Source organism: Poecilia mexicana, unplaced genomic scaffold (genome assembly GCF_051168715.1).
Source record: "Poecilia mexicana isolate PSO_F unplaced genomic scaffold, ASM5116871v1 scaffold_10, whole genome shotgun sequence".
Lineage (NCBI taxonomy): Eukaryota > Metazoa > Chordata > Actinopteri > Cyprinodontiformes > Poeciliidae > Poecilia > Poecilia mexicana.
The window spans coordinates 6,635,247-6,659,982 of NW_028263379.1; the positions used below are offsets into that span (position 1 = coordinate 6,635,247).

A 24,736-nucleotide genomic window follows, 5' to 3' on the forward strand; every position below is an offset into this window, starting at 1 on the left:
AATGTCTCTACCTGACTTCAAATGACTCCTGGAGCAAACAGATAAAAACTCTGTCCCACATGTTATCTGGCTTCATTCATTTTCTTTCATACCAACATGTACTGCAGCATTGATATAGCTTGACATCGACTGGCTCTTGCCATTTGACTTGAATCAATAGAGATGAGTTTGTGAATATAAAGCTGATTAGTTAAAAATAAATCTGTAGACAAAATAAATTTGAAATTATAATGAGGTCATTTTTCTTAAAAGCCGAAGGGCTGCTTCAGAAAAAGATGCGTCACTTTCTAAATACTTTACCACTGGAATGGAAATGACTATTAATTAGGTAAGCATGAAACAAATCAATTGAAAATCCCTCAGAGGCTGAGTGATTAATGTACACTTGTCATATTGGGAAAAATGAGAACGGGCCTCTGTGGAAGAATTCACATTTAAGAGTATTAGTTTCCAATTCTTCAATGGGGACTGCTATCCAAACAGAACCTGTAAACCTTTTCTGAATAACAATGTTTATAAGCCAAAATATCAGATTTTGCATTCAGAAATATCTAAGACCCTAAAAAATATGAAGCATTAAAAGGACTAAAACATAAAAAGCCTTTCCAATGATTTTCAAAGAGAATAAGTGATGTGCATTTTTATTCACGCTCTAAAAACATAATACTTAATTCCATGCACAGCTTACGAGTCTATCTTTGTTTTAGAATTAAGACAGAGATATAACTTTGGATTTAGTAGATGAAAAACCCAGATCAGCACAGCTCATGCTGTCATGGGGACAGATAGTCTAAGCAGCCAGTAAACGGCCAGGAAACTGAGGCAAACCTACTTGTTTAAGATCATTGGGTGCATCAGGTAAGAAATGGTTTCTTTGATAGGATTTACTGTCTGCCCAGCAGCAGGTACAAGTTACACTTCTCCTGTAACTTTTATTCAAGTCACATGTTCTTTTCCATCTCTCTAGTGTTGACTGCAGCTGCCATCTTTTTGCATATCAGTATTTTAAATTTCCTTCCATCCATTCACTCCCATTTCATGTGTTTTGACTCGTAGGAAAACTGGCCTCTTCATAGAATGCTTTTAAAGCTCTGGATAAGGTGCCAGTTTGCAAGCTGCTAAACTCAGATAACCTTTCTCCTGATATTCTCCTACTGATCTAATAAAACACCATATAAACCTTAATTTATGAACTAAAACTCCAGCTTGCTTTCACTACTTTAATCTTGGGTGAACATTGTAATGTCCTTCAATGGCTGAGTTTGGCGTTTCAAGTGTAACATCACTTTTCTGCAACTTTCAACTGCACTCTCAGCCGGTTGTATTCCTTTTTTCCACCCTGACACTTTTCCTTTGACAGATTTCTGAATTTCAAACATGGAATGGAATGCATTCATCATGAGCTCAAAGCCTGAACAGAGTTGAAAAGGAAATATATGATGAATTATGACATATGCCTTTTTAAGATGTTTTTCATTGGCTCCTACTTACTGTCCAAGTGAGATCATTTAGCCTGCATTTGTGTCACAACTTTGAGTGAAAAGGGATGCATGGTAGTGTTGCCTCGGATTGGATTTTTTTTTTTTTTTTTACATTTTTCCAACACTTCTTGAATTAAAAAGATTCTATGTTTCACTATCTACCTTGGAATTTTTTTCTACACAAATTGCTACAGATGAATGAATAAAAAAGATGCACAACTTGATGGCTGACTTACCTGGAGAGTGGGGAAGTTCTTCTCCACATCTCCCCAGCTCAGCACCCACACCTGGTCATGAGATTTGTCGTAGTGGAGCTTCACTGGGTAAGGGTCGGTGCCTACTGTCTGAAAGAGGACACCAAATCACAGCCATGCAGCAGAACAAAAAAAACCTATTTAAAACAATCTTGACATCACTTTTGAAGAAATCTTTTGTGGGAAAGTTAAAAAACAACACCTGCACTCTAATGGTTTGGGGTCAGTCAGAGAAAGTCGTCTCATAACAAAAAACAGGTTATTTTTTTATGCATGGGCCATATTTAATGCGAAACTGCATTTCAAATCAACCGCTGAAAGACACAATTGCTTTACCACGCTGAGGTAATTGCCTTCAGCCTTTGTTCATTCATGACACATGGCAGCAAAACTCCAAGTCAGAACAATAGATGAGTCACAAATGGCAGCAAAGAGCTCCTCATGCATTATGTCCACCTGAGTGCAGACAGGCAGCCTGAGACTCAAAGAGAATACGAAATGGAGCAGCAGTTTCATTCCAGAAGAGACAATGCAAACTAACTCCGACACTCCATGGTGACAGCAGTTTTGTTTCTATAATATCTGTTTTGCTTTGGATTCCTAATATCACTGTTTACTTTGGCATATTATGCACTGCATCATTCTGGAGGTAAACTGCTCCTGAGGGAGTTTTCTCAGATAAGAGCAGAAAAGCTCTGGAATCCCAACTAATCTTGGCGCATGTAGTCATCAGAGAAAACAGGTGTTCGTTCTTTTACTCTCAACTAACAGCTTCTTACAGACTGAGGAAGATTATGAAGATTCTCAGCCAGTATGCTGCAGTAACGTTCTACACAAAGGATCCATCAGAGATGAAGCACAGAAAGCATTGCAGGTACATATGAATGCATGAATTAAGATATTACAAAAACTTAAATAACTTAGCCAGAATAACCAAGTCACTCTCCAAAATAATGCATGTTGTAGGCATTCATTTTCTGAGGGTCCTACTTATGTACAACAAGAAAATCAGAGGATGCAAAAGCTAGTCTCTGCTCAAAACAAGTGACAGGTTCAGGTTGTTAATTAACAACTGCTAACATAATGCAGAGCAGCTAAACCTCCAGGCAGCTAAATAATGAGCTTGTGACAGACTCTGGGACACCAGCCTGCTTACCGGCAGGTCCCTGAGAGCCTTCTGTAAACAGCTACCATGGTGTCAGGAACATCTGTGGGGATCTGGGCCACCCTGGTTTATTGTGACACACCCAAAAACCCACTAACTCCAATGATTTCACTCACTGCTGCTCTCCAGACTGTTTCTGGATGAAGACGTCTAGAAATGGTGCCATTTTCCTTCCAAGCTTCCTAAAAATAACAAATCCTTGGAGGATAAATAGTTTGCCACACTCACTATTAGAGGGACTGCTTCTTGCACTATCTGTGTGAAAAAACCTGGCGGTGTTGTCATGTTACAATAATTGAAGGGCTGTCAGGCGACGATATCCACAAAGAGCCGGCCCTCCGGGGTCACCTGGTCATCACTTCAATGTGAAGGTTAACTGCAGATCTTAACAGTAGCAGTTTGTATGAAATGGGTCAGGTCAAGGATTAGCAGTCAGCAAAAGGTGAGGCAGCTGATCTTAAAGCTGAAAAGTGAAACTGAGGAAAGATGGTGCACTTCAAAGATTTCTGATAAGCAGGAAGACTTTAAAGACAATACAACAACGTCTTTTTCTCCTTGTGAATGTTTCTTAAAGTTAAATCCTACTGAACGCTTTACCTTCGCTCAATGAAATGAGGACTAATTTAACTGCTTCATCTCCACTTTGCTTTTATCAGTTGAAATGATAAACTTCACAGCCATAATGAGTCGTAAGTATAAATTAAAACTAGAAAGTTTAATTATAGAGCTTTTGCTTGATGAGGACTGACTTGGTTTAAAGCATGTTTGGTTAAAATAGCAAAACATTTTAGTATTGATGCCAAATCAACCTGACCCCAACATTCAAACACAAGGATGGAAATTATTGTTCATTCTGATTAAAATTCAAACTTGTACTCAATTACATGATTACTCTAGAATTGTACTGTAATCATGCAATTAATTGTTTATGTTACTGAATGCTTCTGAACAAAGTAATAATTCTTCATGTGTTCCAGCTGAACAAACTGTTCAGAAGTGTAAATACTAATTTTAAGTTGGCAAATTTACCCTGACTGATAAATCTATAATCACTGAAGTAATCAAATAGAAAAATACATTTTATTTATTTAATCAAACTGGACAACTATTGGGTGGATTTTTTTTTTTTTATTATCACGCTCCAATAATCAAAGCTTTTTAAGACACCACTAGTCGGGTATACTATTATGCTCACTTGCCCAGTTGGGTCTTTTGTTGGACAGTGGTGTCTATAACTCAGATGTTAGCAACAGATCCTTTAAATCTTGTCAGTTGTGAAATGGGAACTCCATGAATCAGATTTTCCTGTGATGCTGGATTGGACTGAGATCCTGGGAATTTGGTGGCCAAGCCAAAACTTCACACAGGCTGGTGTCCTCAAACTATTCCTGATCCATTTTTGCTTTGTGACGGGAAACATTGTCGCTGCCCCTGATCAATGTGAAACACTGAAAACCTTCAAGTTGTTAAAAGGCAAAACAAAGATCGTTTGTTCTGTGTAAAGGTGACGCACATTTCAGAGTTCCAAGACCGGCATGAAACTGAGTTTCCTAATTTATCCATAAAATTACCTGGACGGCTTTCTGAGTCTGGATGTCAACTATGAGCACTCGGCCCAAGGTTGGCTGCGTCACATAAATAAACTTGTCCTTGACGTTGACAGCTGATGACCACACACACCTCTGCACCACCTCTCCAGGCGAGGTTGGGCACACCTCCTCCTGCAAAAACAGAAGCACACACACACGTTTACTTTGATCTAATTGCTTTTCATATCACAAGAAAATATATCTCATTAAAAACCAATTACCTTCCCCTAGTCTTTTTTGTGTGTTTTGTTTACTACTGCTGCCTTTTTCACTGATGGGGACATGAGTGGTGTTATCTTGGCAACTTAGATAAATTAGCTTTGCAGTTTCCTGCAAAATCTTTGTAATGACTCTCATTTGTCCATATATAATGTGCAGGACAAAGCCTGCAGATGATCTGCAGCTGCTCTGCGTCTAGCCCTGGCAACTCCAGGCTCCTCAGCCAACTGGAAATCTGTCAGCCTTCTGCCTCGGGACTTTTCCTTCCCTTCACGCTCTCCAAAGCCCCCAAAACTTAACACTGTCCAGAAAGCTGATCCAGCAACAAGTTACGTCAAAATGCAAATATGAAAAACAATGACAGCAATTTAATTTATTTGGATTCATAAAAATATCTCTGACTCCATTAACTATAATCTCATTTGAAGTCCAGATGTAGCGCCATCTGTTTGCAGGTGGATGTTTCACATCCAATGGTTTGAAAATCTTGAAATTCCTGCATTTACTGAGGTAAATGTTGAGTCATCGGTGCTGAACTCGGCGTCACCCCTGCAGACCCACACAGTGGTCATTTAATGCCATGGACCATAAATATCTGACTTATCGCGCCTTTAGGAGGTGAGAAATCGAACATCTGACACCCAGCTGAGGGTGTGAATGGAGGCGGCTTCAATTTTCTCAGTTTCCTCGTGTTGCATATGTCAGAGTGTGTGTGGGTGGGCTTTACGTATGTGATTTAAGTAGTAACTGACAGCCTTTAAAAAATAACTATACCCCTTTCAACTAAAAAATGGAGTGAATATGCAAAGGATTTGTCCTCTTAATGCTGATGAACATCGAAAAACATGAGGGTTGTGATATTCTGTGTAACTTTTTGAAGCACAACATTTATGACTCAAATTATCTGACTTTGTGGAGTATAACTGCTAATAAAAACCTGCCCTGAGGCAGGAAAATTAGGGATGGGGAGAGTTCAGTGCACTTGTTCGAAATCACATCCAGTTTCACATGTTGAAGTATGAATCATCAAACATAGCAGCTGCTGGAAATTGGACTGTATCCATGTGCATTAAAAAAAGGCGTGGGATATTTTTTTATTTTTTCAGATTTTAGTCATGTGTCCAACTGGTATTTTTTTCTCAACCAGCTTGTTAATCATCAGAGTTTACAGTAAACAGCCTTGTGCTGGAGCGCTGACGACTCAGAAGATGCTTCTGGTGACAGAAAATAATATTGCTGATAAAATCCATTCAGATTTGCACAACTATAGTGAATGCCTTCCACTTAATACATATTAAACTTCTAATTATTTTTGATAATTCATGTTTTTTTTATTATCAAATGTAAGTACAGGTATAGGTAAATGTAAGTACATTCTACAGTCTGATTGATTTGGATGACAACAAGATTTACATATTTAATTGAAGGAAATTAACATTTCCTTCAATTAAAACCAGTTTCATTTCATTCAACAGTTTGGTGCTTGGGCATTTATAACATGGAACAAATGTCTTGTTATAAGTGAAAAAATCTGCCAGCGGGGCAAGTACTTTTTAACAATATATATATTTTATCAATATTCAATATGTTTTTTCTATAAAACCAGCTGCTATATCTTGCTGAAAAGTTACTTGTAACTTAATTTTATTTCAAGTGTATTAAGATATTTTCATTTGACCCTGGAAAAAATACCTGGTAAGATTTTGTGTTTTTGCAGGGTATGTAACCCACAACAGAAAATATCTAAGAATATATATATATATATATATATATATATATATATATATATATATATATATATTGCTATTAGATACGTCACAGGTGTGAAGGAACAGAATTGCAAAAAGTTATGTTGTTCACAATAGGCATGTGAAATCACTACTAAGTCCAAGAGGCAAAGTTTCTCCCTGACAAATTAGGAAATAAAAAGTGACAAATAATATCAATATGGCATTTTATTTTAAAAATGTTCAAATTGATTTGTGTTTTTAAATAAATCTGGTTAGAAATTTGTTTGCAATCTTTGTTCAGATACAGGGAAATTGTTTTCATTTCATTTTCAAGCTGTGTTGAACTTTGTGGCAGTGAAACCAGCTGCAAATATAAGCTTACTAAGCATTTCACTGAACATTTATATCTCATGTAAGTGCTAGTCTGGCTCAAACTTTGCAGCTGTCAGATAAAATCTGTAGTTGTGAGGAAAATGTTAATCGTTTGTGAGCTTAAATCATCTTTCTGTGGTTTATTGTGACAGGCTCACAGATAGCAAAACATTTTTACTTCTAAGTGTTTCTACTTCTTAGTTTAAAGTATTACTGAAGATAAACTTTAGATTGTGTTGTTATTCAACATCCCAATCTATTGGTTTTGTCTGAAAAACTGATCTGAAGCCAAATAAACCCTTTGTTTAGGTGAGTCAGTCTCTTAAAGTACAACTTCTGTAGTTATACCATGTTAAGTGTTTTTACTTGATCAAGCTTGACATATCATTTAAAAATCTCTCAGTGGAAGAAAGATTATTCTGAAACCAAACTAATTGGCTTAGTTGCTGTGTGGCTGAAAGAAACAGAATATTTCTGAAAAGGATCAAAGTAAACTAAACTTTTGCTGATCTAAGACTAAACACTGACTTTACTACGACTGAACATAGTAAAGCCTATTGCTCTGTACAGTGTGCAACACAGTTTACTACTCTATATGCTGGCCAATGATAATAAATAGGCTGTGTGATTACCATAACAAATCAATCAACGTCCCTCTGTGATGGAGGAAATGGGAGCGTCATGCTGGGAATGGCCTCGTGTTCATGATGCAGGGCAGCCAGACGGCTGTAGAACTGGCATCACAACACTCACAGTGATTGATATCCTAATACAAACACACCTCTCAGAGGAACACTTGGCTGATTGTTGTGCATTCATGGCGTCGCTTTATGTATAACCTTCATCCAATCAGCACCGGTCTGGAGGATGAAAAGCAGCTTGGAGGGAAAACGTCCATTGGAGAAACCATGTAAATCTAACAGGTATCTATCAGTTTAATGCTTTGAATGTTTTTCTGCCTGAGAGCTCTGGTGATAAACTGTGATTTAAGGCGGGCTGGCTGGGTGTAAAAGAGTCCGCTGAGGGGTGAAACCAACTCTGATTGCATGTAGTCTGTCAATGAATTAAATTAAACAGGCTGACTTGACACTCTAAAGGCCTCCCTTGTGCCTTGGGTCCTTTTCTTAAAAAAACAAAGCTGGACTACAGAATATGCAGACATCACAAACTCAATTAAAGCTGTAATAAAAAATAAATAAATAAATAATAATAATAATAATGTATTTCCCCAATAAACGTCTATAGCTTGCAGCTCAAGAGCCCAAATTAAGCAGCAACACATTTGAAAAATATAGGCATCATTTGTTGCAATATGTGTCATAGAAAGACCTGAAATTCACAATTCATGAGAACAAGTTCTATTGTCAGCTTTATTCCTGCAAAACTTGCAAATATTTGTTTACAAAGCTTGCTGCATTAATTTGAAAAGCAAGAGGAAAGAAGACAGCTCTATGTTTTCTTTTCGACGAGGCGCCCGCAGAGGAAAACAGCACAGCTGTACATCATGCAGGTGCTTGAAGAAACATACTGTTGAGATATGATCTAATTATGTCTGGAAGGAGTCATACAGTATCTTGTAAAAGTCTGTGCACTGCTTGAAGCTTTTGGTATTTTATCATGTTAGAACCATCTATTGATATAATCCCGTGTATAACTGTGAAGTGGAGGGATTCTTACGTGTCTGAACTGTTTTCAAAAAGACTAAAGACTCAGCTAAATTTTGTTGGTGCGTTCACCGTTCAGAAAAGTATGTGAAAAGTTTTGAAAACCATGCTTCTTTTTTTTTCACTTCACTTGAGCTAACTCGTGAAGTGAATACATTAAAGTTATAATGAATACACTAAAGTTTGTTGGAAAACATTAGGAAATGTAAAAATTTCAAGCGGTATTAATTCTACAACGATGCACTGTATGTTTTACAATGATGATGTGGTTCACCAACAAATATGAATGTGACATTCTAAGGTTAAAACATTTTACATTTAAGCTAAGAATGAAAAAAGATGCTCAAAAACATACTTTTCCAATTGATCCCAGAATTTCACAGTAAAAAGTTTTACATCCTAAAAAATAATTTCTGCGTTTTAGATGTAAATATACGTTTTTATATTTCAGCCCTGCCACATTTTGGCCAGACTGCTTATCATTCCAGTCATGACTCTACTTATTTTTACGATAGGCTTTCTTTTTGCGCAGAAAAACTTGAATTAACATCAGCAGTAAAAGTTGAAAACTGTTTGCTAGGAAAATCAAGACAACAGTTTGAATTGTTGCAAAATTATTTGGTTCTCCTGTCAAATTTTGACTAAAAGAATAAGACAAAAATACCAATTAAAAGTAGCAAAACTCAGGTTTGTGCAAATTTATGAACACCTGGAATATAAAGTTTGATGACTGAAGAAAACACACAATTTTGATCATAAAGATCTCATGAGCAAACACTAAATTTTATCCCTTTATGATGTGTTTTAATGTCTTCTGCTTAGTTTAAGACTTAAGACTTCGGTCAAAGTTAGTTCTGGACTTTTCTCATGATCACTCACCTGCAGAGCCAGCAGCTTCTCGCTGGGCTTGATGTGCCGCTGTATCTCACAGGCCACTGGCTGAATCACTTTAATCCCGTCTTCATAAAACACATAAAACATGTTTCCAATACCGAAACCTGCAGGAGAACAACAGGCTTATCACATACCTGAAAAAACTCCTGAGGCTGCAAAGTATGAACATTTAGAATGGAAATAAGCTGGCAGCAATGTTATCTATGATTAAAGTAACAAATCATTTAATCCTCCTCATCACAGTTCAGTAACTCTATTACACAAATTCAATTAACTCAGGTTAATGAATGCTATAGAAGAGCAGGAGCATCCCAGACGTACCTTCTTCTCGCCACAAGATGTTTGCCACTGTGAAGGAGAGAAATGGGAAACACAGTTAAAAATAAATGCAAGAATCAATAGGGCCACTCTACAAGAACTACCATCCAAACAGAAACTCCTGCTGAGGCAAAGGGGGAAGCAGACTACATGAAACTTTTATGGAAAGTGTCTCTGACTCCTACTGCAACAAACAATCGATCAAATGCTCTGCTTCTAAATAACATGACATACCACACTGCAAAACAGAGGGCAGTCAGCTATGAATACTGTATAACAGTTTGTTTCTGGTGTTGAGAACCTTTCTCAAAAAAGGGAATGAAGACTTACTACACAATCATTCAATCAAAATGAGCTGCAGACACTTAAATAGTCCAAATGTTTTAACCTATATGGTTATCATAAGGCATTAGGAAGAAATAATGGCTGATTTGGCTCTTGCAGCAGGTTATTTCTCATTAAATTCACTTAGAAGTGACTAATGACATGAAATACTGGCTAAAAGCCACACAACACCCTGAGTGCTTTAATGGGTGGCATAAAACACTGGCCGACAGATGGCTTTCAGAGCAGCCTCTGGATACTCCGAGAGAAGATGCTGTTAAACGACTCAATAGGTAAAGTGGCAGGACAATGTATATATATTTATATATATACTTTCCATGCATATATAGGAGCAAATCCTGAATCCCAGTCAATTTTATCCTCCAACTCAGCAGCAGCAGCAGCAACAATGTCTTCTCACACCATGTCGTTACTGGTGACCTTCCCTCATTGTTCATCTTTCCCCCAGTGTTCTCTCTGTTTCCGATTTCAGTCTGCAAACCAATCTCCAGCCCAATTCACATCTGATTTTAATCTTGCCTCTATTGCAATGCTCATCCTCGCAGCCTCCTGATCAAGTGGACAGATGCAGAGAAAGAAAAGGGTGGAGAGACAAAGGCAGCGAGGCACCGCGGTGCTGTTAGTCAGCCTTAATCTTTCAAAAGTGCTTTGTCAAGTGTTTCCAGTGCAGCCTTGCATACCTTTTACCTCATTAAAAGTTTGACAAAAAGAAGTGGGTCTATAGATGGAGGAACAAGGAAGCATAGAGGGGAAGCAAAGACAGAACAAAAGGAAAAAACAATACAATTTATTTGAGATCTGCCAAAATAGAAAACGGAGAAAATGGAAAGGAAGAGTTGAGATGAGATCTGGTGTGCTCCGGTCTTTCCAATAGCCTAAAGTATTGAAGCAATTCATCACTGGGTAGAGAGTCTGTGGCTGTTCTGCGCATGCGAGGGACCAATACATCAACTTCATCATCCATATAACAAAACAAGCCGACTGCCACTGTAGGCGGTGAGTTCACTCTTTCTGGCCGTAATAACTATGTTTCCACTGGGCTCCAAACATTAGGGACGCCGCTCTCACCAGCCATACTGGACTCTGCAGTTTGTACCCGTCAGCAAGGTTACACAAATTCAATTTGTTTACACGAGCACACTGCTATGACAGTGGGCCAAACAGCCCGTGGTGCTCAACACAGCAGCGTGGCAGAAAATGGTGAATGCATAATGGAGGGAAGGTAATTGGATTACAGCAGATGTAAAAGCAAAAGTGTAACTTCAGATGACTGCCTTGGGTGTGCAAAGACGTTCTTTTTTAAAAGATAACCAGCACTTCTTCAAGAAAATGATAACAGAGTTATCCTTTAACTATCAGGCCTGCAGAGAATAGTTTGGACAGAAATCGAGTGCAAAGTCTTAACTGCTCTGGGACTTAAGCTTTTCTTAAAGAACAGTTCCATCATTAAGCCACAAAGATCAACCCTCATCTAAGCTGCGTGGCTGGTCATAAATCACCAATGAAGCCGGCCATTTCCTGTGCTTATGTGAGCTTTTAAATACCTTGCCTGGATTGAGAAACCAAAGAAGGTGTAAAGTGGAGCTCAGCATGGTCCATGTTGAACACAAAACACAAAATGTGTGGCTGGCATTTCACTTTCCAAAGGATAAAACACATTTGTGATGAACTGACTCTATTTTTTCTGTTTTCAGGTGATGCTGCTACTGAATTAACAATCTGTGTTGCCACTACTGAACAAATGACCTTTAGCTAAAGTTCTCTCAATTCACTTTACTGCTATCTGACCAGTATGATGATGGTAAGAAATCCTGCATTTGATGCAATAGGTCAGTTCTGTGGTGCCTTGACTTTACATCCCCATCAGCTACCGCAGAGTGCCCCACATAACACTGAACTGAATCGGGAAGATGACCAACCTCTACATTGGTCAGATATTATGAGGCTGTGAGAACCTTACCTGGTATCTCAGATGTTTAAAAGCAATGGGGTGACTACAAGACCTTAAGATTGTCTTGTTAGTGTTGAGGGAGAAGAGGGCAGATGTCTGCAGAGTGGTATGAATACTTTCCTAAGTGACAGTTTAAGAATTTAAATATGTGGAAAGTCAAATGTGACTCATTGATTTAGATAAATACAACCATCGGGGTAATTAACTGTAATTCTGAAACAAAAACCTTTATAGCTCAAGATTTATTTTTATTATCTTCAATGTGATTGCTTTCCTCAATTCTCTAAAAACCCTCAAAGAGGAATACGCATCTTTGGTATTAAACTGACCACATTAAAGTTTGGTGAAGAGAGAAGAATCTACCCAATTTATTTAGGAGAGTTATTTAAAGTTCCTGTATTGGCTGAGTAATAAAAGTGAATATTGCATGCTGTTTGTCTTCTGGTACATCATGGCTGAGCAAATTTTGCAAAAAAATCAGTGCAGCAGTAGTTGGCTTTCTGTTTCTTCTCTGCTGTCAATCAAATAAAATAAATCCCATCCGCTTGTTCTTAGAACTCACTTTCTTAATTCAAAGATGAGGTTTAAAAGTTTGGCTTCTGTAGTTTTCATCCAAAATTGTAATCAACTGCAGTGAGATGCTTGAACCATCTCAGTTGAATCCTTTTGATGAAGAGCAGCAGTGGTCCAACCCGAGACCCCGTTTCCCCCAACCCCTCTCAAAGGATGAGCCTGACTACCTTTATGGAGGAAGCTAATTTCAGCTGCTTGTTCCAGAGGTCTGTTTTTCTGGTCTTGAGGCATAGTTCATGCTCATAGGTGAAGGTCAAAATTTAGACAGACCAATAAAGTGAGAGCTTTGCCTTTTGGTACTGCTTTCTGTTAACTAGGAAAAACTATTGAAGAAGCGGCATTAGTGCAAAAAGGCTGCAATCACTCATAAACAAAACTCCAATATACTTTAACTTCTCTACCTCAGGCAAAAGATTGACCCCTGAACCAGTGGGAGAAATCCACCTTTTTCTGTTTTTTAGCCTGAGGCTTAGAAGAGCTGACTCTCATCCAAGCCACTTTACTCTCCACTGTGAACTGCTCCAATACATGTGAAAAGTCATGGCATAAAGAGGCCAACAAATTCACGTCATGTTCAAAAAGCAAAGATGAAACCCTGAGGTTGCCAAACCAGACACCCTCCTTAGCACCAACTCAAGCTTGTTCCCACTACCTGCTTGTGGGTGGGATATATCGGACAACAAGTCTGACAAAGATCAATTTGCAATGCTTAGAAAACTGCTTTAATGTGTCTCCAAAATGGCAGTTCTTCACTGGAGATTATCTGTCAAAAGTGGTCCATGGAAGGAACCGTAATTGATGCTCATAAGGAGTGACAGCTGCCCCATCTGCTCCAATGCAACAGATGAGCTACTGCAGCTCAACTTGCTGAAAATTTGATGCTGGTTCTAGTAGACGAATCATAATAGAAGGCATCACAGTCTTTTGCACTTATGTGGCTGCAAAGTTGCAGAGCAGTCAGGTTCTCATGTTGGCCCATGCATACTGCCAAAAGCACAAACAGTGAGCATCAGAAATGAATGAAGGTGTTGCTCTGACAAATCATAATTCCTGTTACATCACATGGATGGCCAATCAATCAATCAATCAAATTTTATTTGCATAGCACATTTCAGCAGCAAGATATTTCAAAGTGCTTTACATCATTAACAACAAAAACACAGAGTAATAAACAGTCAAAATAAAAATAAAAATCATTAAAACCCGCACCCCTTTCCTAACCTGTTAGAACTTTAGTTAAAACCCACAGTCTAACCCTTATTTAGCCATAAGCAACTCTGAACAGGTGGGTTTTAAGTCGAGTTTTAAAGGCACTCAGTGATTCAGCTGTTTTACAGTTTTCTGGAAGTTTGTTCCAGATTTGTGGTGCATAGAAGCTGAATGCTGCTTCTCCTTGTTTGGTTCTGGTTCCGGGGATGCAGAGCAGAACCAGAACCAGAAGACCTGAGGGGTCTAGACGGTTGATACAACAACAACAGATCTTTAATGTATTGTGGTGCTAAGCCGTTTAGTGATTTATAAACTAATGACAATATTTTAAAATCTATTCTCTGAGCTAAAGGGAGCCAGTGTGGGGACTTTAAAACTGGTGTTTTGTGCTCCATCCTCCTGGTGTTAGGCAGGGGTGTACTACCTGGGGATCACATGGCATCAGGATCCACTGTGGGAAGAGGGCAAGCTGGCAGATGAAGTGTAATGCTTTGAACAATGTTCTGCAGAGAGATCTTGGATCCTACCTTCCATACTGATGTCACTTTGACATGTACCACCTATTGTCCTGTCCCTAAGCACTGTTGCAGGGCCTGTATACGCTTTCATGGAAAATGTATTCCCTGAAGCTGTGAACTCTTTCAGCATGAAAATGTTTTCTTGCCATAAAGCAAAAATGGCTCCAAAATGGTTTGGAGGAGCCACCTTGCAATTTACTGGACATTAAGGCACGTCTGCTAACATTTCTGTGCCAGATACCACAGAAAACTACTAGGTAGTTATCTTTATGTGTCTCATTGTCCCTGAATGTGCCTTGTAAGCTAAATAAATCATAAGTGATAATCTTCTTCCCACTTATAAACTCTTTAGCTGCAAAAGAAAATAAATCTATAGTCCTAGTTTATTGGCAGCCACATAAATTTAGATGTAGCAACATGTATAGAGGAGATTACACCCCAGCTCCAGATGCTAATATTCTTAGTTGTTGGTCTCCAATGTGTTATGATAATAGCAACAAAAAATGATGGGTTTTTCTGAGGTCCTTGGGCTGCATGACCTTTTGATCCCACTTCTTTTCCATCAAAAAGGTTCAAAATGTTCCAGATAAAATTCAGTCTCAAAATTTTCAGATATTTTAAGAGCTGTGCTCCTGTGCTTTTGGCAGCTTAGTGTTGCATACATTAGCACTGAAGTCTAACTCTGCGCATCCCCAGGGGAAACCTTTAAAGTCAGGTGGAGTGAAGACACTACCTAAGTCACAGCTATGACTGCTCCTGAATTAGAGCTGGGAGCATTTGACGGATTTGAGTCGGTATCATCTCTTCAGAGCGGTAAGTGATCAGAAAGCTTAATCCTTGGAGCAAAATCCAAGTTTTTAAAGTTGACATGTTAGTTCAGAGCTTAAAACATCCAGAGCTTCAGCACAAACCAACTGTACAGTAAGGGTTATTAAAAAATGATCACTTATGGGTAATAACTATCGGACGGTGTAAATATGAAAGACATATTTATTTTTAGATTATTTAGTTTGTAAAATTTTCATTGGATCTTGGTATACATTTAATTAAAATTAAACTCTGGACTTATTGTCTATATTTCTAAGATGAATGAAGAGTCTCTCTTTCGTCTGCAGCCTAATACTGCACACTTTTCAAATTCATTCATGAATCCTAGATGTACTTATAAGCAAGAGTCTTGTAATTTAACTCTATATGCATGAAAACTTTCTACTTGACTTAAAATATTCAATTTATAAAGCATTCAGCATGAAACTGTGTCGACAGGAAGCTGGCTGCTCATGCTGTGGATTGCGTCACTGTCTAGTTTGAGCGTTTTGCTGTTGACAGCGTGTCCAACACTGTATGAAAGTCTGCTGTGACGGAAAGGACACCGGCTGATGGAAACAGAGACCCTATTTTGATGTAAACTGATCCGGACTACTGAGAGGATGCAGAGCAGGCGGGATGGTGGACGACGTTAAATAAAAGAAAAAAGCTTTGTGGAGAATCCGGAGTGGAGTTGTGATGTGTCAGCCATGCAGAATCAAGGTTCAGGAGATCAGAGGAGTTTGTTTCAACCGATTATTTCCCCCAGCTGACTTCAGTTTACAGTCGTCTATCTGAATATGTGAAATCCTACTTTACTGAATTTTTCTGGAACAAATTCAACAGACATCAAAAAGTGTCTGGGAGACAGTGAACATGAAATAAGGGAATAATATACATTGAAATACACACATGTGGAGCAAAGGTATGCTTCTGTGTTATACTGTAGGTGATGGCTGAATGCTAAATAGAAGGGGGAATAAAAGATTTAGATCCCTTAAGATTCAGCGCTGCATGGCAGTGTATTAGTTCACACTGTTGCTTCGCAGCTGGAGGGTTTCTGGAGTCTGCATGTTCTAACCACACGTTTGGTTTTTCTCTCCAGGCACTCTTCTTCCTGCAGTCCAAACACATCCATGCTGGGTTAATTGCCCTAGAGAGTATGAGTTGTTGTCAGTCTAGTGTGTCTCTGTGTTGCTTTGTGATGGACTGGTAAGTGATCCAAGGTGTCCTCCAGAAACTCACTCGAGTTTCTCTGCAACGATTAAGCATTAATAGAAAATGGATGGATTATTCTAAATGGCTGACTGCAGTTTGATCTAATAGTCAGTCTAGTTTGACACAAATTAACTTATTCACAATGTAATTCATGGATTTTCAATGGGAATCTCAGCATTGATGCAACTGCTGAGGAGCAGAAGCAAAATGAGTCAGAGAAATAAGTTTTCTATTTCAAAATCTCTGTAACTTAGACTGGATCAGCTCACTGACTGTTGTCCACAAAACTTGTGAATTGAGAGTTTTTTTAGTATATAAGGCATAGCTGTTTATTGCACGGATCTTGTTCTTGCCATTGAGCTGGCTCCTCAGGACTTGTCTTATTCGTTGGAGGCATTTGGCTGTGGCTCCTTTCCTTGTGACCTCATCGAGGTTGCAATTTGCTTGTGGTATTCCCAGGTACTTGTAACTGTGCTCAATGTCTGCTATTGTTCCTTCTGGGAGTGAGACACCTTCCCTCTCTTTGTAACCATCTGACCACACTTCTCTAGTCCAAATGACATCCCAATATCAGTGCTGTAGATCCTGGTGGTGTGGATCAGTGAGTCAATGTCTCGGATGTTAAGACTTGGAAGCTACTAACCATGCATGGAGGGTTCCACCCCAAATCCAGCACCCTGAGACTGTACACGAGCCGTAAGGAAGGAGGCAGAGGACTAGTGAGTGTGAGAGCCACTGTCCAGGATGAAACATCCAAGATCCATAAATACATCAAGGACAAAACATCAACAGACGATGTGCTCAGTGAATGTCTCAGACAATAGGGAACAGAGGATGAGGTGCTGGAGGAACCATCATGGGAGGACAAGCCCCTACATGGGATGTACCACCGACAAATAACTGAAGTGGCTGATATCAGGAAATCCTACCAATGGCTGGAGAAAGCTGGACTCAAGGACAGCACAGAGGCCCTCATCCTGGCCGCCCAGGAACAGGCCCTAAACACCAGAGCAATAGAGGCTCAGATCTACCACACCAGACAAGACCCAAGGTGTAGGTTGTGCAAGGAGGCCTCTGAGACAGTCCAGCACATAACAGCAGGGTGCAAGATGCTGGCAGGGACAGCGTAAACCAAGTGACGGGCATAGTGTACAGGAACATCTGTGCAGAATATGGACTGGAAGCCCCGAGGTCAAAGTGGGGAACACCCCCAAAGGTGGTGGAGAATGACCGAGCTAAGATCCTGTGGGACTTCCAGATCCAGACAGACAAGATGGTAATGGAGAACCAACCGGACATTGTGGTGGTGGATAAAGAACAGAGGAAAGCCGTTGCAGTGGATGTAGCAATACCAAGTGACTACAACATCAGGAAAAAGGAGCACGAGAAACTGGAGAAATACCAGGGCCTCAGAGAGGAACTGGAGAAGGCCTGGAAGGTGAAGACCACAGTGGTGCCTGTGGTCATCGGGGCCCTTGGGGCAGTCACCCCCAAACTGGAGCAGTGGCTCAAACAGATCCCAGGAACAACATCAGACATCTCAGTCCAGAAATGTGCAGTTCTAGGCACAGCCAAGATACTGGAGGACTTAGGTAACCTTCATGCAAAGTATGTAAACTGTTTTGGATTATAGAGCAGTCAAACACTGTTGACTGTTCTCAAAATGTCTTCTCTAACCAATTAAAACAGATGAACAGAAGATGATCAAAACAAAAACAAATGTTTCATGTTCTTCAAAAGGATGCTGAAATTTCTTCAGCAAATGGGGCCAACAAAAATGTTTGATTTATAAAGACTGGAAACTAATTAACCTCAGTAATTAGCCTTTACAGTGTCTCAGACACGCAACTTAAGCTAATCAAGTGCAGGTCAGAGCTCACTGTGGGTCAGTTCTGTGGATCCAGTGTATTTTCACATGGGATAGTCCAAAAAAACTAGAATTATATCAATGTTTCTGTGGCCTTTTGTTATAATGCCCAAGAAATGCCTGAGGGAGCAGAGTTTCTCCAGCAGTATGGTAAATAGAGAAGTAGAGAGCTCCCACTATTCTTATAAAAGTAGTTTTAGCTGTTTGGTAATATCTCCAGTTTCAAAACATTCATTTAAACTAAGGGAGCAACACCCAGCAGTCTTAAGGTAATGCTGTTTTTAAAAGTATCTCTAGACGCTGACTGCAGGCTGGTTACCTAAACAGATAGCCATACTAATTAACTGCTAATAAAAGCTACATAGGCTTGCAGTGTTAATGTGGTACCCCACAAGCATGTTTATTTAATGAGCTATTAAACTATTAAATTACAGAAAATAGTTTCATCATAAAGCTGCAAAGACAATCCGCTCCTTTAACGGATTCTGGTTCAGTATAAATCACCAGAAAAACCATCCAGGTTCTGCAAAAACCTGAGCTTTTACAAATAAAGCTAGCTTCATGGAACAGAGGGAGGCATGGAGCGGATCGCTGGGTGGTTGTTTCTGAGAATTATGCAAAAAAGTCTAATATGTGAGTCTAAATAGAAAAACTAATCAGTACTGCTTCTTGATAGCCCCATTATGGATGTGTCTTAGTGGGAACATGCTGCCATATGGCAGGTATGGAAGGTCCACCGGGAAAATAAGCCCAAAGCCACAACATGTAATGCATCAAACTTTCATTAAAGATGAATACCAAACTGATGGTGTTGATTGCAAATCTAAGTCTTAATCCATAACTTCTCCATCAAATGTTGAGATTGAGTTAAAGTACGGGAATGAGAGCAGCTGTTTTGGGAAATCTTCCACAGAAAGGTTCAGTTTCTGTGAGCAAAAAGAAACAGGAGAGCACAAATGGATGTAAATAAGCTTTGGTTATAAACGCTGTGTGAATGTGAATGCTTTTTTGTTTACTTTTTCAGACAAAATACAGATTAATGAAGAAGAACTGAGCACTGGTTCATTATGTTTAGTTTATTCAGCTTCTTATCATTGGTGAACCGTCTAAATAGCTGTTGGTTTGCCTGTTACACTGATTTTGGCAACAAAAATATTACAATATTGGTACATTATTGGTTGTGGAGAAATATTTCTTTTTCCCTAAAGCAATCACTTGGAAACAGTTTAGTGGTAAATAACTGATAGATTAAACTTCTTTCCACTGATGGGCCGGTGTAGAGGAAGAGCGGCCGCCTCATATTGAGGCTATTAGTCCTCGAAGCATCCGTCTGCTGCATGTCTTCCCCTGTTCTCTCTCTGCCCATTTCCTGTCTAATCTACTGCAAATAAAGGCCACTACTGCTAGAAAAAAACCTTTAAAAAACAACTTTCCACTGCTCTCAAATGATAGACCTATAACTTAGATTGAAGACAGAAAATTAAGAGATGCGCCAACCTTTAATTGATGTGAAATGTCTGACTCCATGCATTTAGCCCCATCCTCAATCACAAAAGTTACAAACAAGCTCAGACAAAGTGATAAGTTTTAAATTAACCTAATATCAGCTGAAAATGATCTGTCATGCAAAAAAATTGAAATAACCTCATCACGCTAAGCGGAGCTCTCTTAATGTTCCACAGTGTCCTTATTTTCTACTTCACTAGAGGTTTATTACTCCTCATCCCTGCTGGAGTATTTAAAGGTCATACATTGATTAATAAACCTGTACTGGCTTGACTAAAGTGAAAAACTGTCTTCAGACGTTTGATGTTTGCTCTGCCACTTCTGCTGTTTATATAGATATTTAACCTTTTGCTTTGCAAAAACCTCAAGTTTTACCAAAACTTTCAAATATTAGGAAAAAACTGAAAACATGACAAAGCATAATTAAGTCTAAAGTTGATATAACAAAATAGTGGTACTGAAAAGTAAAAAAAAGTTTCTGTTGGAGTTGAGAAGTTTGCTTCAATAAATGCATAAAGTTGCAGCTGAAAGCACTGTTTATGATGAATTACTCCAAATCTCGGGTGTGAGGCATGAAATGGTGCAGAAAGTGAAAAGACTAAAGCAACAAATGCTTGCTTTGAGCCATGCAGATCTTCTGACACTGCAGAAATAATTAGCACATTGTGAGGGGCAGATATTTATGCCAGTTTAGCAACAGCCTGTCAGAGATGGATGGGGCTCTGCCTGCTGGTGACAGCCACGGTTAGAGAGACCTCAGAACAGCGAATGCTCAAGTTTGGCTAAACAGCAAATCGCTTGGATACATTTTAGACAAAAACAATCCAGTGTTGTGCCTGTAAAGAACAAGGTTTGACCTCAAGGCTTCTTTCATATGAATTGATCTCCAGAACATCAAATGCAGCCCTTTTCATCGCTCTCCTTCCTGGTTAATATCTTATTCAGTCCTTTGACAGCTTGCAAAGTTCGTTATTCAGATCTCTTACTAACTGATGTCTTTGAATGAGCAGCCTAAGGCATGTCATTAACTGTGAATTCTTAGAAATAGATCATTACTCTCCAGGAAGTCAGGTTTCGGAAACATCTCAAAGTACAATTATGATGTGTCATTTGACTGCATTTTAAATCAGTGCTAATAGATCGGGGCCTTTCTGCTGCCTGTATATGCCCACCAGCATCTCAAAGTCTGCAGAATCAGAGTCCTTGATTCTGCTGCTTCAAGGCAAAAGCCATCCCTGTTAAGAATGTGCATCTCATTGTTGAGCCGTGGCTCAAGTAAGAACTGGTTAAAATGGAAAACCTACTGAAAAATATCTGAAAGAACAGAAGAGCTGCAGCTTTGAAATGAACAGCGACAAAGTTTTTTGGATGTCTGCGTTTCTGAGCTTGAAGAATATAAAACTTTCCTTTAGGATTCGTTTTCAGCCCTGCCTGCAGGCAAAATGCCGAAGCAGGAGTGGCTCCGTAAATGAGGGAAGACTAAATCAATGACGTTAAAGAGCCTTTTTGGCCACAATGTGTAATCTGCCATATGGAGCTGATCTGTATTCACTCTCTTGATGTTCTTGAGTGTTTGAGCTTAAATGAGGATTCTGACTTAGTGATTTATGTCTTAAGTAGAGTTTGCAGATGTTCAAAAGTTCTTGATTAAACTAGTGCCAACTTGTTGAGGCATAAAGCATATAGTTCACTAAATTTGACATGGTGCAGACATGCATATGGATTTACCGTATGGGTGACATACAGGTTCAAGATTGGATTTAAGCTACGTTCACACTGCAAGCTTTAATGCTCACTTTTAGGAAATTTTTTAAGTCCGATTTTTTTGTGTGTGTATGGTTGTTCACATTTCCTAATATATGTGACTTGTTCACTAATTTACTACACAAATAATCACTGATTTATTTGCATATGATTAATAAATAGTTCATAAAAAAGTTTATATGAACTGCTGTAACATTTTTGAGTTTGGACTTCTAAGACAATGCAGTCTGCTTTGGTTTTGACCCTTCTTAGCCTAGCTGGTAGCTTCACCCTCCAGGACCAAATAATCTGGATTTTTCTCACCAACGTCAAACTTCAGGTAAATCTTATAACCTCTTTTTAAAATGTTCCCTCTAAGCACTACTTTAGTATAGTTTAGCTGCCAAGCAGATGCCAACCGGGAAGGAACTAACTACGCAGTGTCCTGAATTAATTATGCTTCTCGGCCTTAACAACACACTTAGTCCTGTATTGCAAGGTAAAGCCTTCCAGGTAAAACTTATTTTTTGTACATATCCCTCTGATGCTTTAAGTTGCATTATTATGCAACATTCTAAATGCATTTGTATCTGATGCTCAAACGTTTCAGCCAAACCAGCAAAAGAGTTTAAAAAAAAAGTAAAAATAATTTTTATTTTGAGAAAAATATGACAGGATCAATATTTAATATATTTAAGCAAGTTTTTCCTGGTCCTGCTGCATCATTAATAGTAGAGCTGATTTCTCCACATAATCAGACTAGACAGATTTTGTTTAGATTGAGTTACTAAGGTGGTCTGAATGATTTTTGTGGTATTTGTGAATACCACAGAAAATCTGTGAGAAATTATCCCTTTTTTCAGATAAAAATAGTTCTACAGTCAGAAAATTGCACATTTTAAAACATCTTGAATTACTTTATCTCTTTCTGTGTGCTTAGACTTTCTTGCAATCTTCTGAAGCCCAAGTTTTACTTGGCTTTTAGTTACTTTTTTCACAAATTTTTGAAAAAAAAAAAAAAAAAAAAGTAATCTGTGGGTGCAGATTAGCTAGGTAAAAAATGCAACTTTGATAATATTTGTAACAAAAAAATGTGGTGGGAGGAGCTAAAACCTGAGACTCTGACCAACCTTGTTAGTGGCGATACAAAAACTCTAAGGTCCTCCTTCTCTATGAATGCCTTACCTTAGTGACGTACCCTCATGTCACCGTTTAACCACAAACGCTCCCTCTTGTCCAGATTACCTTGAACGACTTTGTTGGACTTTAGATTTAGTCCAAACAGGCTCTCATTCCTACAGGGAGCCATGTTTCATACCATTATGTTTCCACAACCTTGCTTTTGATTACTGTCCTTTCAACCTCAATTTTGTGTTTATTGTGGAAAAGCAAACTGTAATGCAAACTGTGAAGCGCATAAAAGATTTGGTTATTGTGATAAATCAGAATTACTTCAGCTAGAACAAACTTTTTACTGTGATAATTCACAATATCAACGGTTTGCAAAGACTTCATTTTCCGGCTCTGATCCAATGTTGGCTAAAAGGCACCGGTAGAACCCTCCTTGTGACTGGCTGTGATACATTTAGTTCTCTGATAGCTTAAAGGTTTTCACCAAGTTGCGGTTAAACCTCTGGCAATGACCTATTAGCACAGGAAACATGAAGCTGGTTCACTCTCCCTCCTGAGGAAACCTTTAGTTACATGAGCCACTAAAAACCAGAGACATGGCCCCCTTGCAGATCCTTTGGTCCTGATAGGTTTTTTTCTTCTGCACTGAGGTTAATAACTTCACCTGTCGATGGCCCTCAACTCAGAGTCCATTTCAACGCAATTTAGGGGAGCTACTCTTTATGTTGCTGCAGATTAAACACTCTGGTTCCTGTTTCCCAAGTCCTTGCAGGTCTTTAAGATAAATGATTTCACCATCATTAATCTTAAATAATGGTGAAATATTATCTTCAGCATCTTTCTGCACTCTTGCAAAAGATGTTATGAGTACAAAAATCTCAAAATAACTTAACAGTACTAATGTCTTATGTGCTGAAACACTTTTTACAGCAACCATACAACAAACTCAGCACAAGAACAAACAGTGAGAAAAGAGTAAGAAAGACACTGAAATTATTTTATCTGAATATTATACTAAATTATAAACCTAAAATCCTTGATAATGCTTTTCTGGATTAATTTGAGTTTGAGTTAAAAACCAGTGGGTTTTTATCTCTATCTCTATGAATACTGCCTAATAAAACACTTTTGGCAAATGATCCTTAAACTAGAAAACTAATTTTCTATTGGATTTGATATCTTTAGATCTAATCTGTTAAGTAAATACTATAAAATTATAATTATTTGATGCTTTTGAAATGAATCCCTTCCTGAACTTAAATAAACTGAAAAAAGCAAGGTCCAGCATCGGACTGAGAAGTGTTAGGCGACCGTTGTGATTGCTTTCCTTATCTAAACCCAGCTGAAGATCTGAACAGACGCTGCAGTGACTGCTGCTGTCAGGGAAGTCCCACCCACACTCACTGCAGTTTTACAGCCAGGGAGCCAAACACTGACCGCTCTGACAGGGAAGAGCTCTCAAGTTGAAAGTTGGTGCCAAGATTTAAGCACTAGTGAGAGTCAGAGTGTTGCTAAAGATAAAGGTCAGTGAGAAGCCATCAGCCAGACTCTGATGAAAGTGAGATAATAAGGCGAGGTTAAAGGATCTTCAGGAATGAGAGAGCAGAACAAGTGCAATCTATAATAAAGATCACAGCTGACTCTTTTGCCAAGATGGAGTTAAACTTACAGTAATTATATTTTTATTGCTTTAAAGTAGACACATAGATTAAAAACTGCTTGTTTGGTCATGTTATCTTAACCAAGAACATTGAGTTCTGTCGCTGCTTTTAACATGTATTTTTGAAAACATTTATATTACTGGAACACATTGCTTTTCTGGACTGGAACACATTTTTTCTGTGTTTTTGATGGCTAGTGAGGTTAAAATCCTAGGCAACATGTGTTCCTGTTTATATATTAATCTTAATTGCTGCTGCTGAGTGGGATGGCATTAAGAAAAAAGGGGGCGGCTTGCTTTTCATTTTATGTTTTTACTCAGAGACATTTTAATTTATTCAAACTCTTGGAAGAAACTAATTATTTTAAATGTGTGATGGCTAAGACAACTGATTTTGTTTGTATGGAAACTCACAAACACATTTTCATTTAAAATAGTTCAATGAACACACTATCTCTAAATTATGTGAATATTTCTTGTGAAAATAGTGACAGATTGCAGTCACTGTTGGCAGAAGGTCTC

At 38.6% G+C, this 24,736-nt stretch overlaps 1 protein-coding gene across 2 annotated transcripts in view; it reads right to left on the reverse strand.

Moving 5' to 3' along the window:
- fstl5 (follistatin-like 5) overlaps positions 1–24,736 on the reverse strand; it is a 192,898-nt gene that overhangs the window by 6,792 nt on the left and 161,370 nt on the right. For both annotated transcript variants that reach the window (XM_088009371.1, XM_088009370.1), the window contains exons 11-14: positions 9,690–9,716; positions 9,354–9,472; positions 4,472–4,621; positions 1,718–1,825 (exon numbers count right to left, since the gene is read on the reverse strand). In XM_088009371.1, the coding sequence (XP_087865497.1) occupies positions 1,718–1,825; positions 4,472–4,621; positions 9,354–9,472; positions 9,690–9,716 (404 nt within the window). The remainder of the gene's footprint in view (positions 1–1,717; positions 1,826–4,471; positions 4,622–9,353; positions 9,473–9,689; positions 9,717–24,736) is intronic.